This window comes from Leptosomus discolor, chromosome 19 (genome assembly GCF_034619465.1).
Source record: "Leptosomus discolor isolate bLepDis1 chromosome 19, bLepDis1.hap2, whole genome shotgun sequence".
Taxonomy (NCBI): Eukaryota; Metazoa; Chordata; class Aves; order Leptosomiformes; family Leptosomidae; genus Leptosomus; species Leptosomus discolor.
Window position 1 is genome coordinate 9033628 of NC_141409.1, and position 14646 is coordinate 9048273.

The 14646-nt window shown below is 50.2% G+C and overlaps 1 protein-coding gene across 1 annotated transcript in view; it reads right to left on the reverse strand.

Annotated features, from left to right (window-relative positions):
- Positions 1-14646, reverse strand: part of RAPGEF1 (Rap guanine nucleotide exchange factor 1) — an 85149-nt gene that overhangs the window by 2140 nt on the left and 68363 nt on the right. The window contains exons 12-23 of the mRNA XM_086475582.1: positions 13293-13574; positions 11857-11949; positions 10112-10200; positions 8661-8772; positions 6963-7038; positions 3724-3808; positions 2282-2374; positions 1724-1909; positions 1484-1568; positions 1166-1260; positions 615-693; positions 370-471 (exon numbers count right to left, since the gene is read on the reverse strand). Coding sequence (XP_086331708.1) covers positions 370-471; positions 615-693; positions 1166-1260; positions 1484-1568; positions 1724-1909; positions 2282-2374; positions 3724-3808; positions 6963-7038; positions 8661-8772; positions 10112-10200; positions 11857-11949; positions 13293-13574 — 1377 coding nt within the window. The remainder of the gene's footprint in view (positions 1-369; positions 472-614; positions 694-1165; positions 1261-1483; positions 1569-1723; positions 1910-2281; positions 2375-3723; positions 3809-6962; positions 7039-8660; positions 8773-10111; positions 10201-11856; positions 11950-13292; positions 13575-14646) is intronic.

Sequence of the window (14646 nt, forward strand, 5' to 3'; positions counted from 1 at the left end):
CCCAGAGAGCCAGGCAGGCCAGGGAGGTAACGCCAACCCGCCAACACCTCCAGCTGATTTACTCAGCCTGACCCCGAGTGTTCGTACACAGAGCCCCGCTGCCTTCAGCCTCACCAAGCCTTCAATTTGCAGGGAGGAGGAGGAGGAGGAGGCAGCGGCTGTTCTCACCCAAGACTGTGCTGGCACTCCTGCAGCTGCCAGAATGCCCAGCCACGCCACAGGCTTCCAGCACCACAGCGTTATCCCCACTGGAGAGCAGTTCTCCGCCACCCCTCCACCCCGGGACGTTGCTGAGCTGTTAAAACCACCCAGCTCTTTAACCACAGTTCTCTCTTTCCCCTGAAGACGACAGCCCTCGCTGCTCCTCACCTCTGAGGTTTGTTTCTGCCACTCGAGCCTTCGGATGGGTGCAGAATCCAGTGCAGAAAGAATGGCCAGATAGGAATTAAAGTTATTCAGCTTTCGTAAGTGCTGTGAAGAGGGAGAATGTACCAGTTACTCTAGAGATCTGGAAAGCCTTCTAGCATCAAACAGCTCTGCCAACCAGAAGGTCCCACTCCCCCGCTCCTTTAAGGAGCACTGCATGTGATTCACAGCAAGAACCAAGCTGATACCTTCATAATCTTTATAAATTTAAGGAGCAGCCTCTCTCGGTCTTGGGCTTTCTCTTGTAGCATGATTATTGAACGGACCCTGGAAGAAGAGACAGGAAAAAAACCCCAGAAAGATCAACCCACTTAAGCAGATGCCAGATTTCTTGTTTCAGTTACAGACCTGCTAACTAATAACGATGGATCAACAATACTGGAAAGTTCATGATGCTTCCAACTTAAACGGGGCACTCCACAACAAGGAGTAATTTCAAGGATGACCACAATAACCCTCTACAGAGTGCGCTTGTTCGCAAGGGGAACGTTTGTTTGAAGGGGTCAATGGTACTGACAATAATTCCTCCAGGTGACAGTGCCCTCCCACAACCCTCCTGATTTTCTTTCTTGTGTGCTCTGGGGTTTTTGATCAACGCCCTGCATCTACTTCCTGGCCAAAAATGTGTGTTCTCCCACTTGTAACAAGGGAACCCAACTGTGCAAGGAATACTTTGAATGTTTGTAGGGCCCTGGAGGTTAAGCACAGTTCAGTGCCACGGTTGTTCTGAGCTCCTTACCAGTAGGACATGTTATTAAAGTGCTCTGTGAACTGTGTCAGGTTGGGGCTCTTCTCTTCATTTTGCTCCTTTGCCCAAAGCAAAACTTCTGGGATCTGCCGAGGAAGAAGAGGAGAGGGGTGGGAAAATACCACACATTAAAATGGGATTTCTGCCTCAAGATTCCCAGTCGCGGTCTGCGGTCACAGCCGTTTGCTGGCATAAGTTCAGCTGTCTCCTACAACCCGTGCTTGGAGAGCGGGCAGGGAATACCAGAGATGGCAGAGGGTACGTGGTCAGAGCCCTCCCACCGCCCTCACCCCGTCCTCGTCTCTGTACCTCAATTTTATAGAAGAGCTCAGCATCTAGGAGGGTCAGCTGCTCGGCTATCTCATGGCTGTGGAAATCATGCAGAGTCCCTGGCCTGCAGGAAACGAGGATGAACTGTCAAGGCTAAGAAAACGTGACCTGGTGTCTGTCCTTTCTTACGTTTTGGACTAAGAAACTTCTCGTGTCCACAAGGAAGGGAGGCCCTGCCTCTGAAAGGACCAAGATATGGTTACGTGCATCTTTCCTCACCTGGCTGCCACCCCACGGGCTGCAAGAGGTTTGATGGAATTGGCGTAGCTCAGCATTTTCTTCTGATCCACTTTATCAAGGATATTCTTGCGTAACACCCTGGCGAGGCTCAGCTCCCCATTGCAGACCAGCCGGAAGACCAGGTCCATCAGCAGCTTGAGAATTTCCTCCGTCAACTCCACTAAGCTGAGACAAAGATGGAAAACCCAGGGAAGGATCAGAGCTACGGCTCTGACGGGGCTACAGAGTTTGTATCTGTGCTGGGTCCTGTCACTCTTTCCTACAAGCAGAACTGAGTGACTGAAATTCCTCCTCTTCCCAGCTCTTCCCTGCCCAGGGATTTCCCTTTACTGGTTATTTTAAAATCACTGACCCAGTTAGGACGCACCGAGAACCTGCTCTTCCAACAAGAGGGTCCAACACTACAGGTGTCTTGCTGGTCAGGGCAGGGGATTTGGGCTGTCACCATAAACGGGGTTTAAAACCCACGTAACTGCCAGACTTCTGTATCGTTACTGACCCCACGCCTCCCGCCCCGAAACAAAGAAGGCAACTCACCACAGCTCATCCACCACTCTCACCAGCACGAAGAAGGTGTTCTTACTGACTCGCTTCTTAAATGTGTCTGGGAAGTGGCAAAACTTCTCATATGTTGGTTTCAAATTAAAGAATCAACTTAAGCGTGGTCAGACCAGCATCGGTACGACTAACAGCTGCCTTGAGGAACATCAGCACAACATACTACTCTTTCTTGACTGGCGTTCAATTTCCAGGAGATAAGGGACACTGATAGGGCTCTAATTAACATGGTATTAGCTGCCACCAGCTGCAGGTAGCAGGGGTGCCAGGAGGTACTTACACCTCGCAGAACTGATGCTACAAGAGCAGGTGTACCCTGAAACTGTGCTCTCTACGGTGGAATTTAATGAGCAGCACTCCTCTGCTGCGATCTCCCCCGCGGGTCTGTGACATCTGGTCTCAACAGATCTCAGATGTCACCTCGACCTTCCTCACTGCCCAATTTGCTGCAAGGAGAATGGTGGCAGGGGAGACAGCACAGGTTGAAAAACCTTCTGCCGGGTGGACAAAGGGAAAAAGGTCATTCCAGTAAGCCAAGTATTGACAAGGGCCCGCAGGAGCGCCCCAGCCGGTGTTTTCACGGACTCTGCGGTGAGATTTGCTGTGTCCTTGGCCGCGCTGATCCCAGCAGGAGCACGGGGAGCAGCGGCTCTGCTGCAGATGGCAGTGATGAGCTGCGATGCAGGACAGGGTGACGTCAGGCTCCCTTTGACGTGGGCGCACAGGACCAAAGCCCACGAGGTTTTTTGCACCGCCTGAACCGGAGACACTGACCCGCTCAGCTGACGGCGCAGGGAGCCAGAGGAACAGAGCCAAGGGGACGGAACTGCAGGCAGGGTGCTCCACAAGAAGCCTTCTCCGTACTCTGCCAGAAACGCTACTGCTCACCCTGGCACGTAGGGGCCCTCGCCTCGTTAGCAGTTACAAGCTCCGTTCAGAACCGGAGGTCAAGAGGACATTATCTTCTGTGCTGCATCTCTTGCACCAAGAGAGAGAACAGGTCTTGATGGTTTAGTCATCTCTAGTATTAAACGACACCTGCCCCAGCAGGCAATCGATCCCCTCGGCCTCTCTGGAAGGCAGAAGGCGGTGTGATCCCCATTCTGCAAACGAGATGCCCAACCAAATGACCAATTCCCCAGTGACGTAGAGGAAAATCTGCTTTTCTCCCCTGCCAGGGCCCTCGGGAGGCTACTCTCAGGTCCAGTACTTCCACCCTGCCTGCACCTGCCGAGCAGCATCTCCCATTTGCAGTGTGCAGGGGTGACGTAGTCCTGCTTGGGACACCTCCAGGGCAAGCCCACTACTGACCACGTTGTGGGCAGGCTTTTGACCGAACAACTTGCTACCTAGTCCCTCCGCAATGACTGCTCGGCTCTGACTCCTGGTGGGGGTGAACCGCCACTCATGCAAAAGGATATCTGTACTGCAGCTTCTTGATGAGCTCTTCAGGGGTAATAAATGTCCTGTATGTAGTCAGAAAGGCTTCACAGTACAGCACCAGATCTACAAGGAAAGACAAGAAGGCCTCAGTCAACCCTGCTTTCAGAAAAAGGAAGCTTAAGGTTGGATCCAGCCTCACAGGAAGAGGACACGGCGCATTTTGACACGAATGGACTCTGCAGAAATGCTGTGCTGTTGGTTCTTACCGGCAGATGGACCCTACGGCACAAGAGCAACAGTGAAACTGCCTTGTCCCCACCAGGCTGGCTCCCACTTGCAGCACTCAGGCTCGCCGCTTCGCTTAAGTGACCACCGAAGGGGTCAGTGAAAAATGTCTGTTTGTGGGACAGGAACTTTCAATAATGGGTCATGGAAAAATGTGGTTTAGACCTCGGGGATACTTTAAAGAGAAGATCTGATGGTTGTTACTGCTTAGGCAGCACAGAGCCCTGCAGAAAGACATGGTCACTCTTCCCTCGTGATCAGGAATGCACGCGTTTCAACATGACAATGCGATGCTGCAGACCCTCTGCCCTTGCTGTGTTCCAGGAAATCTGCCCCAGGACAGTGTAAATATAAGATTATTTTCAGCCAAAAGAAGAGTAAACTGCACTGCAAAAACGGACGCTACCATGACCGTGACCCTGCCACAACACGGACTCTGACGCGGTGCACGCAGACAGCTTTTGTTTATTAGTCTGCAGCAGCGGGTGCTACAGGCCCCAGAATCGCAAAGGCTTTGGCCATCATCACGGGCACAAAGGAGGGAATCTCAAAAAGCAGGAGCTGCCAATGGGAAAGAAGATTTCAGGTCAAGACTGCGGCACACTCGCAGTTCCAGGCAAGGCTTGGTCACTGTGGACAGCAGCAGTCAAAATGGAAACCTCTCAGCCCCGGTGTGAAAGCAGGCAGCACTGCAGGCAGCCTCGTTAGCGCAGCCAGGGAGAAAGGGCTCCTGCCCTGCCTGCCCAGGCGGGGCCGTACGTGTAGAGCTTGTTTCAGCCGGGACAGGGATCACCCCACACCCACGTGCTGTAACATCCACCCGTTGGGAGCGGAGGGTGGGAAAGAGCAGGGCACTGTGGGCGAGTGGTGCCTCTCTACCTGCGGTGTTTCTCTTGGCAGGAGCCTCAAGGAGACGCCGCTTCCCCCTGCTCTTAAACCAGAGAGCGCTCCCGCCTTTGGTTAAAGACAACTGGGCATAAGCTCTAAAGCCGGAGGCTGGGTGGTCATGTCAGGGGTGAGCCCTAGGCCTCGTCCAGCTGTAATCCTGCACTCTCAGCAAGTGCGTGGGGCTGTGAGCATTTAACTGACCGTGGATTTTATTCCTAAAGACCACAAGTCTCTCTTTATCCCTTATTCCATTTAGCTCTTTTAGAAAACTCAAATGGACAAGAAGCATCATGCAACAGGGCGTGGAGTTACATTTATTCTGGGTTCCCATCTGCCCAAAAGGCAACGTGAGGTAATACAGCTGGTCTGCTCTGGCACTTGAAGCTGCCAAGAAATTCATCTTTAAAGGAAAGCCTCTTAACTATACCCCTCTGTGCCGTTTGGCTGATTGATTTACAAGCCTTGAATTCTTCTCATTGTAAGCTTAATTCATTAACCCTCTCAGTCACCCAAACACTGGGTTAGCATAGCACAAATTCCTCCGTGCTCCATTCAGCTCAGTGGCTTGGCAGAGCCTTGGAGGCTAAGCTCTGTGACTATTCTGAGAAACGTGCCGTGCAGAGCTCCCTCCACCCAGCTGCTCCCCCCGTCCGCACCGCTCTGCATTTAAATCCTGCTCTCGCTCTTCCTAGTCTTGGGAGGTTCTCCACGGCTTTCACCCCACGGCTCGTGGCATCCTCAGAGCTCCCCACTCATGAACTGGAGGTCCAGCACACATCCCTTTACCAAGCAGCTGTCTTTCAACAGGAACAGTAGGGAAGTTCTTCCAATGTGATGCTTGTTCTGGAGAACAGCAGGAGTCAATCAGAACTTCTCTATTCTGGTTTCAGTATTTTTATAAGGGGTATTTCCACCATCTTGTTTAGACTTTTTTTTTTTAACATATACATATCTAGCCTTGGTGCAATCAATTCCATCCTCCTCTCTAGGAAGTTCCTCACTTTGGTCCTTTCTGTCTGGATTCAATACCCAATGTACACAGGGAAACAAGCTGTCAAGGGAAGGATTTTCTTGCTAGCTGAATGGTCCTGGTAAGTAATTGCAAACACCTTAGGCTACAGTAAAGCCCTTGCCACATAAAAACGCACACAGAAGATATTTCCCCTTTGACTATCAAATCTCTAAAATGTGAGGGCTGAGCGGTTCAGCAGGTTACTGTGTTTCACCTCACATCCCAGGAGATAAGGAGATCAATTCTGGTTAAGGCCATAAGCACAAGTGTGTTTGGCAGGTTCAAAATCACTCTCTGAAAACATCGCCAAGGCTGCTTTGCCACAAGTCTTGGAAAGGAGCTGCTTCATGTGGGTGGGGACTGGGTTTGGAGAGATAAAGTGGGGCTTTAACAAATCTAGAGCTAAGGGCTGATAACCTCCACCTTCCTCACCCACAACTCCTTTCTTGTACTATGGATTCCCTCTCTGAACTGGTCTGGGTGGCTACCAGCACACAAGTGGTACGGAGCAGGACTAAGAGGTGACACGGTAAGTTGAAAATTAGGGTTGTCAGCAGACCAGCTTGCCCAATGCCCATGGGTATTGCATTAGACCCAAACCAATGACCCTTCTCTCCTAATTTGATGCAGCAGTCACTCCAGCAACTCCTACATCAGCATGGCCCTGGAGGTCAAAGGACAAGGAGCACTTCTGAAAACAGGATCCATGCCTCACCAGGCTGGTCGCACCTGCGCTCGCAGAAGGCAGCGGCCTGCCTCGGCAGGTACGGAGACACCAACACAGCACTGGCACCCACGCCACTCGTGCGCCTCGCCCTCCGGATCCGGGCAAGGGCTATGAGGAGTTAACACCAACCCTGCTGCTAAATGGAACAAACAGGCGCTTATCCAGCTTACCTCCCTTTCACCAAAGATAAGCACAATCCCCCCCGCCCCCCGCAACCCAGAGGATCATGAATGCAGTCCCCTCCACCCCGGCCCCGCTGCCTGCAGCCACACCACCACGGCGCACACCGCAGGGATGCGGAAGACAAGGGCAAAAGGCCACACACGGCTGCGCTCCTCAGCTCTGTTTCGGTCCGGCCACCGTACCTTTCCTGTCGGTCTCTGTTGCGTGCACTAACAAAATGTCCCCGGATCCACCACGAACATCTGGCCCATCGTCTCCCTGCAATGAGAACAGAAACACGTTAGGCATGGCCCACGCTCCCTTCGGCCTGGTTTACCATCTCTGGGGTTCAAGCTCAGCAATAACTGGCAGAGCACGCAATGTTCCTGGCACTGCTCACAGCGCAAGCTGGGACACGGGCTTCGGGGCTGGGCTAATCCCGGAATTGGAATAAAGTGTCCCAGATGAGGATCTGGGTTGATCCTCACTCGGGGTCTCTGACTCCTTAAGGCCAGGCTGTGAAGCTCAGTGACAGCTGAACCTTCTGTCCACAGAAGAACGAACAGAAATGTCCCAGTCTCCCCAGTGCTTCCAGAAGACCAGTAACACTGGCGAACTGTCTCAAAGGGCGGGATCACGTACCACAGCCGCTGTGGGGTGAGAGGTCATGCATTCAACCTGCATGTTCCCGGAACATTAAAACCTACTAAGTTAATTCCCTAATCTGGAACTATTTGGCTGGAGGTCACCTCAAGCGATCCAGTAACCGGGAGCAGAAAACAGCCCTGCTAACTGCTTGACCCCTGCCTTACCACTCTCTAAAAACATCATTCTTCTAGCTACTGCAATTCACAACTAAAAATATGCAAAACTGATCTATCACTCAGCCAGCAGTTCCCACGCTGCAGGAAACTGCTTGCAGTGGCAGTTCTATGCTGTTTCAAACATGTAGACCGTAAAGAAAAGAAAGAAAAGAGAAGTTAAGGGTTGACACAGATCTGCTAGTCCCAAATGCTCAGAAATCACTGATTTTTAATCATTTTTTAAAGGAAATATCCCTGCAGAGGAGGCTGGTGTTGTGTCTGACTTCCCTTCACAGTAGCTTTGTCATTTTAATATGTGAAACACTGAAAAAAACATGGATTACAGCCATGGAGCAGCTATGTCCAAGATCTAAATTCTTCAGGTGACCCTCTAGCAAGACTCATGAAATACTACTTAAGGAACGAGCAATAGCATCACACTCTCTCCTGCACATCTCAAGTGACCGAAGAACACTCCTAGAGTGCCAGTAAATGATACATTCTGTTTTTCAGACTGGCCCCCTGACAGTCTGAAAGCTCCAAAAGCCTGCATATTCCCTCAAGCTACAAGTCAAAGACAGCTTAGTTCAACAACATAGCGAGCAAAGCTGTTTGGGAGTGCACCCAAGGCTAGAAACAAAGCTATTTCTCAAATACAGAACCAGTTACTTCGGCTGCTCTTCCACATCAGTAATGTAACATCCTGCTTGGGAGATCTGCTAAACCTGCCTTCAGACTGAAAGGCCAACACCATAAACCTGCACCTGGATTTATTGTGCTCAGACTCTCAGGTCCTTCATTTCACACCGTTGCAGGCTGAGAGGTGGGAAGGAGCGGCCTGGGAAAAGGGCACAAGATGTGCTGGTTTTTAGAGACGCATCTCACATTTTGTTAACCCTCGTTCATTGCTGATGCTCCCTGACTGTACCAGCATCTCACCCTTTTACAACAGCCTGCACGTACGCAGCTGCATTCCACTTCTGCTGCAACCTAGTTTTTCCTATCACATAAAAGCTGAAGCCTGGCTTGGGCACACAGAGGATCAGTTTTCAATACAGCATAAACCAGAGTATGAAAGCAAACCCTGAACGCACGTACCTCTTGCTTCAGCGTTAACCTAGCCATAATTTCACTGTGGTCGATAAGGGATAGCTCATCTACCTCTTCCTCCAGCTGTGACGATTCCAAAGCATCTGGTGACTGCTGCTGCCTGTGGAAAAAAAAAAAAAAAAGGCAAATACCCATCAGTGCCATTGCCCATTCAGGGGAAGAGATGCTGGGTCCACCCGAGCTCTCGGCATACAAACCTTCACCAAACAACAGACGGTCTGGAGGTAAAATCTTTTGCAAACAAGCCCGAATGTCTAGCTCTAATTCTGTTGCATCGCTTCAAAAAGATAAAGAGGAACTTTTACGACCTGATCCCTCGTCTGCCTGCATTTCTGGCAGAGAGGATTTTACTATGCCCTGCATGAGTACACGCTTCTATGTCTCCTTAATCCACCAAATTTTTAGTTCACACAAATCTAAGCCCTTCCTCAAATGTACAGAGACTGAGCATACTCTACACACAGATACATCTTAGCCAGCTCATGGCCCATTGTGCTGCTACAAGGGGAGATGACAGGCTCTTTTTTTGCAGGAAGATGAAGCAGAAAGCTCTGACCATTTTTGGTGTGCATCCACAACTCTAGTATTCCTACCCCTAAGGGCTGGTACTCTTGTGCCTGGATACATGTTCCCTGTGCCTGTATTCCAAAAACAATAAATAAAAAATGCATGTTCCTTATAGCTTTCCCCAGGCACAGGCCAAAATCCTGTGCATCAGTCCGTACTTTCAGCAGATAGGGAGCTTTGCAGAGCACTCTTGCATTGTCTCCCTCACTGCAGGGATTAAAACCCTCAAACCAACTGGAGGAAAATGGGGGAGGGAAGTTGACTGTCACACACAAAACAATGCTGTTCTCTATTTTTGCTTTAGAAATGCGATTGAAGAGCAATCTCAAGCAGCAGGGGAGCACTTACTCCACTCCTCCTGAAGCCCATCTGTTACAGCCTGCACCTCTTCATTTACATAGACAAATGATAGCTAAGAGCATTAGACGGGATATAAAACCTCCTGCTTTGGGGCCTCAGCCAGGCTCTAACTAGCGGGGTCAGGACAAAATTTCCCTCTGGAAGACTATTTCCCGTCAGTAATACAGACTTTTTTTCCACGTTTCCCCAGAAGCAGGAGGGAGCAGCCAGTGTCATGGACAGGACTGGCGATTAGATGGACTTAGGATGGCTACCACGGGCTGCATTAACCCCTGCAGGCTTGCTGAGTTAAGTGACGACATCCTGCTGGGATCCTCCTTGTTCAGCAGAATCCCACTGCTCACCAGTTGTGCAAAAAAAGTGGGCTTATTGTTTAGAGAATATTGAGAAGGTTGAGGGCCCAACAGGCAGCCCCAAGGATGGTTTGGCAAAGGGCAGGGCTAACGGGATGTTGGTGAGACTCTGTACCCTTCGAGGCTGGGAAGGAGGAGGACCAGGGGAGTCATCCTCACCTTTCAGCACCATCTTTGCCTTCCTTTCCCATGGCACTGCTGTTCGAAGCGGAGTCTTTGGAGAGGCCGTCTTTGACGGGTGGAGATTCCTGCAAAGAGAAGTAAGTTTTTCATTATTACATGGGGTCCTACACCACTGCTAGCCTTGCATTTACAGTCTGACTGCCTCTAAATGGCCCTTGACTGTAAATTCCCACACAGTGGTTAAAGATTGATGCAAGTTAATGCCAAATGCCAGGAAAACACAGAAGTTAATTAGACAGGAAATTTGGGACCATCTCTAGAGACTAGTGTAATTAGTACTGTTTGCTTTTAACATTGTGAAATGATGCCGAAAGTTACGACACAAGTCAGCTGTTGTCTTGGATTTTAACCCTCTCACAACTTTTTTTTTTTCCCTCCAGCCCTTACTGTTGAAGTGCACTTGCCTTCTGCTTTAATCAAAATGGACACAACTTGCTTTAAGCCCTCCAGTTTCAGTTCCCCTCCTGGTCACAGACCCCAAAACACCAGCCTGCCTTAGGGGGTGGATGCACACTGCCGTTCCTGCCTCCCTTCTCTACCACTGGAAGAGGTTACTCAAAGATGTAAGGTTTCCAGTTCACAATTCACGGCTGTGGAAATGAGGCTAATGCAAAAAAGCAGAAGCATCTGAACCCGCGGCATGGAACAGCAGGTAGAGAGCTCAAAGCAAAGATACAGCATTTTAAATGAGCCATTTATTAAGGAGACAAATAGCCATGAATGGCAAATGGGAATATTAATCTAACAGTGCTGGAGTTCAGAATTATTTAACATCACGCAGACTGAAACTTGGAAATTCAACTTGCTGCACAGACAGGGCTGAAACCACCTACACACTATCCATTTGGCCTCAAAAACACACTGGTGAGCTCAGGTTTCTTGGTGTCCGCAGAGTTTTTCCAGACTACATCTGTAAAGCCCTTTGCTTCAAAGCTGAGGACCAGCTCACGGCTGCCCAAAAGGATGGGCCTGCCTAGACGTGCCTCCTGAAGGGAAGCGATGGGAGCGCTATCTCTTGGTGTATTTAACACCAGCATGGATAAAGGTCTCTGAGACATCCTGTGGGCGATGTGCCTTCCAAGATGAGGGCAGGCAAAAGGATCGTCACAGACCTCCGCCGCTGTTTCCTATGACCCAACAGGAAGACGGTACCTCCCTGCAATGGGAAACGCCCTGTCTCCTCTAGGAAATATCTAAGATATGAGGCTTGAGTAAAGGAAGAAACAGTGTGCGACTACAATGCTAAATCAATCACTTACTTTGTATCCAAATGGTGAAGGAAAAAAGAAAGATTTAGAGCACAAGGCTTTCTGTATTAAAATAGGGAAGCCAAAGCAGTTACAAGAATAGACACGGCCCCAGGACGGCGCTGGTCAGGGCGCAGCTTTCTGGAAGGGAACCTCTCGCAAGCAGCTCCAAACAGACAGCGAAGCGCAAACGAAACAGCGTGGCAGGAAAAGCCATCCCTACCTCCTGCTGGGGCTCACCGTGACCCTAAAAAGCGTCACCTGCTCTCCACCCAGACCGGGAGGCCACCCAAACCTGCAAGCCAGGAGTGGGCAAGCAGAGGGACCATCAGCAAGGGAGCCAGGGCAGCAGGACAGACACAGGAGCTCCACGGTGTGCGGAAGCGGCTGGTGCCAAGCGCGTCAGCCGCGGCGTGAACTCGGCATGCACCAGGCAGCCCCTTCCCAGGGTCGGGCCCTCTCCAGGTTACTTACTCCTTCAGAGCGAGGGAGTTCCCCGTTGCTCTGGCCAGAGGAATACAGATTGACGTATTCACCCTCACCAGCCTCCTCACTGGCGTTTTCACTCTAAGGGAGACAGGATGAAAGGAAATACGTGATGGTGCCCCCGCCAGCACTTGATGTTAGTGAGAGAACGTCCCCACGGGCTGGGAGGAGAAGCACTTTCGGTGGCTGCCATCACCTAACTGGGAGTCCTTTCTCCGACTCAGTGGCCAACACTGGCCACCGAGGCTGTACCTTCCCAAGGGTAATTATTTTCTGGTTCTGGAGGACTACCCCAAAGCTGCAGCAGGACAGCAGCAGGCACCGCTTTGCAAGAGCTGCCATGGACTCCACGTGAGACTGCGAAGGTGCAATACGCAGGTGCGGATTTCAAGGTTACGGAAGGCGAGCATTCAGAGCTTGACGCACAAGTGCCCGTCCTACCCGTGCTGTAGTCCTGCTGCTAGATGCAGATCAGCCCTGCAGCCCAGGAGGTACCAAATATGTCTCCCAAACTATGCTACAAGCACAGACTAGAGCCAGCACACCAGGCTAAAGCAAACTCGAGGGCTTCTGGGCTCTAACAAGGACCCAATGCAAGGAAGATGCAACAGCAAGGTCACGTCCAAAGTGTGAAAAACCGATCATTTACTCTGCAATCAGTGTCCCTCTTCCAAGCTTAGTGAAGAGGCAGCACTAGCATGCACTGTGCTGACAGCTCTGATCCCATCGACTCTTCCGCTTTGCAGCAAACAAAAGAGGAACTGCTTTGAAAACGAGGGGTTCAAAAAAGTAGCTGTAATGGACGAACCTGCTCAGTGATCTGCAAAACGGATCTGAGACCTCAAACTAGTAGTGCTGTGGCAGTGTGGGAACAGCGTCAGTCTAAGTTCACCAACACGTGATGCTCTGCACCAACGTGCACTGCCACCAAGCCCACAGCTAGAGCTGCTGCTAAGTGGAAAGAGCAGGAGCCTGGAGAGAGCAACAGGTTTGTGCACAGGAGAGACAGAGCTGGACTGCAGCCACCGCTCGTGGGGCTCACCAAATCCTGCCACGGCAGCAACTGCAGGATGCGAACCACTGTTAGGAACCCGTGTTTAGAAACAACCAACCTCACAAAACACTCTTTTACCTTCCTCAGCTTTGTATTACAATTGGAGGAAGCTGCAGCAACTGCTTCTCTCCCCTTCACCAGCACTTGACATTTTATGTTTCCTACACATGTGCTAACGTTTTCTCAAACTTGCTGAGGTTGACTTTTTTCTAGACAACATTTTTATATGAAATTACCTCTCTGCAGTTCACACGCACATTTGGAAACCAGACTAGATCACATTTAGCAGATATTAATGCAATAGACATTTTCTTTTAAAAAACAAACCCAGCTCTGCGTTAAGGTGCATTATCTCTTTGGATAGTCTCACCGAAGGCGTCTGGAGAGAATCAGTGAAAGAGGTTTCAGAAGGAAGGCAGACAGGAGCATTCCCGTTAAAGCTGCTCTCCTGAGAAGAGGAGTTTGGCACATCCACAGTGCTGGGTGACTGGCTGGCTGCGGCGGGCACCGCTAGGTCAGAGCTCTGAGATGGATGGACGGGCGGAAAAGGTGGGGTGGAGCAGGAGGAGGAGGTAGAAGAGAGGAAAGGAGGTATGGAGACTTGGTTGTGAGGCACAAAGTCCTGGGAGTAGGACCTAAACACAGATTTGTACTACAGGATGCAGAGACGTACAACACAAAAACAAGGAAGATGGGGAAAGGAAAGAGACAGACAAAAGAAAAAGTAATTAGATCGGCAGTAGCGCAGCAGTGACAGCACAAGGCATTTCTAACACAGGCACCCTCCGTCGAGAGGCCAACCCGAACAGAGGCAGCACTATTTTATCATCCACACGCTGGAGCAGAACTTGCTATCTGGGACACGTCAGCCGGTTTTTTCACTGAGAGTAGTTTGTTCTTGCACAAACAGCAGCTTGGCTGCTCAGCTCACAGAAGGAAAGAGGGCACTGGTGTGTTTACCTGCAGGTATCCAGCCTTCGCTAGGCAGGGGGAAAGCCTGGGTGTCTCAGTACTGCTAGTGACAGTGACCCTGAAAATCACTGGAGTGGACAAAAGGATGTGAAGGCATACAGAAACCACGACCGTGAGCATGCTGGAAATATCTAGAGAGAGAAAAGTACTCCAAGTGCTTATTGCTTTTCTGGGATTTTCCACAGGATCCAAATTTAAGATGCCGTTTGCTCCAGCCCTGTAATTTAACAGCTACTGTGTCAAGTCTGTTCCAGAATACACAGCTCCCAGGGAGGAGTGGCTGGATACTCTCTTCAAAGTTACACTAAAGGATAAAGGAGATTATGCTGCTACTCCTTCCCATTTGAGAAGCACGGGGAGCAAAAATGATAATTGCCCTCAGGAGCGATGAATTCCTTATCAAACCGATCCTTTAATGCAGTGCCTCGAAGAGTCAGCTGAAGAGATGAAAAGAGATCATCGGCGTAAAGCTTTATTTCACTATCTCTCCTAATCATCAGATTACTGTTTAGATAAAACAGGGTGCAGCGGGAATATATGGTGCCAAGAAAAACAAGAGCAACCCTCTGTCTTTTAACATCTGGTGCTAGTAAGATTTGCCACCAGGGTAAGTCCAAAACAAAGCTGACACCCATTGGAAAAAAGAAAAAAAAAGACAATAACGCTAAACCTGCTGGAGAGGAGTTTATTTCAGAACCTGTAGAGCTCAACCACTAGTGAGATCTGTGTCGTAGCCAAGTGGACTGAAGGAA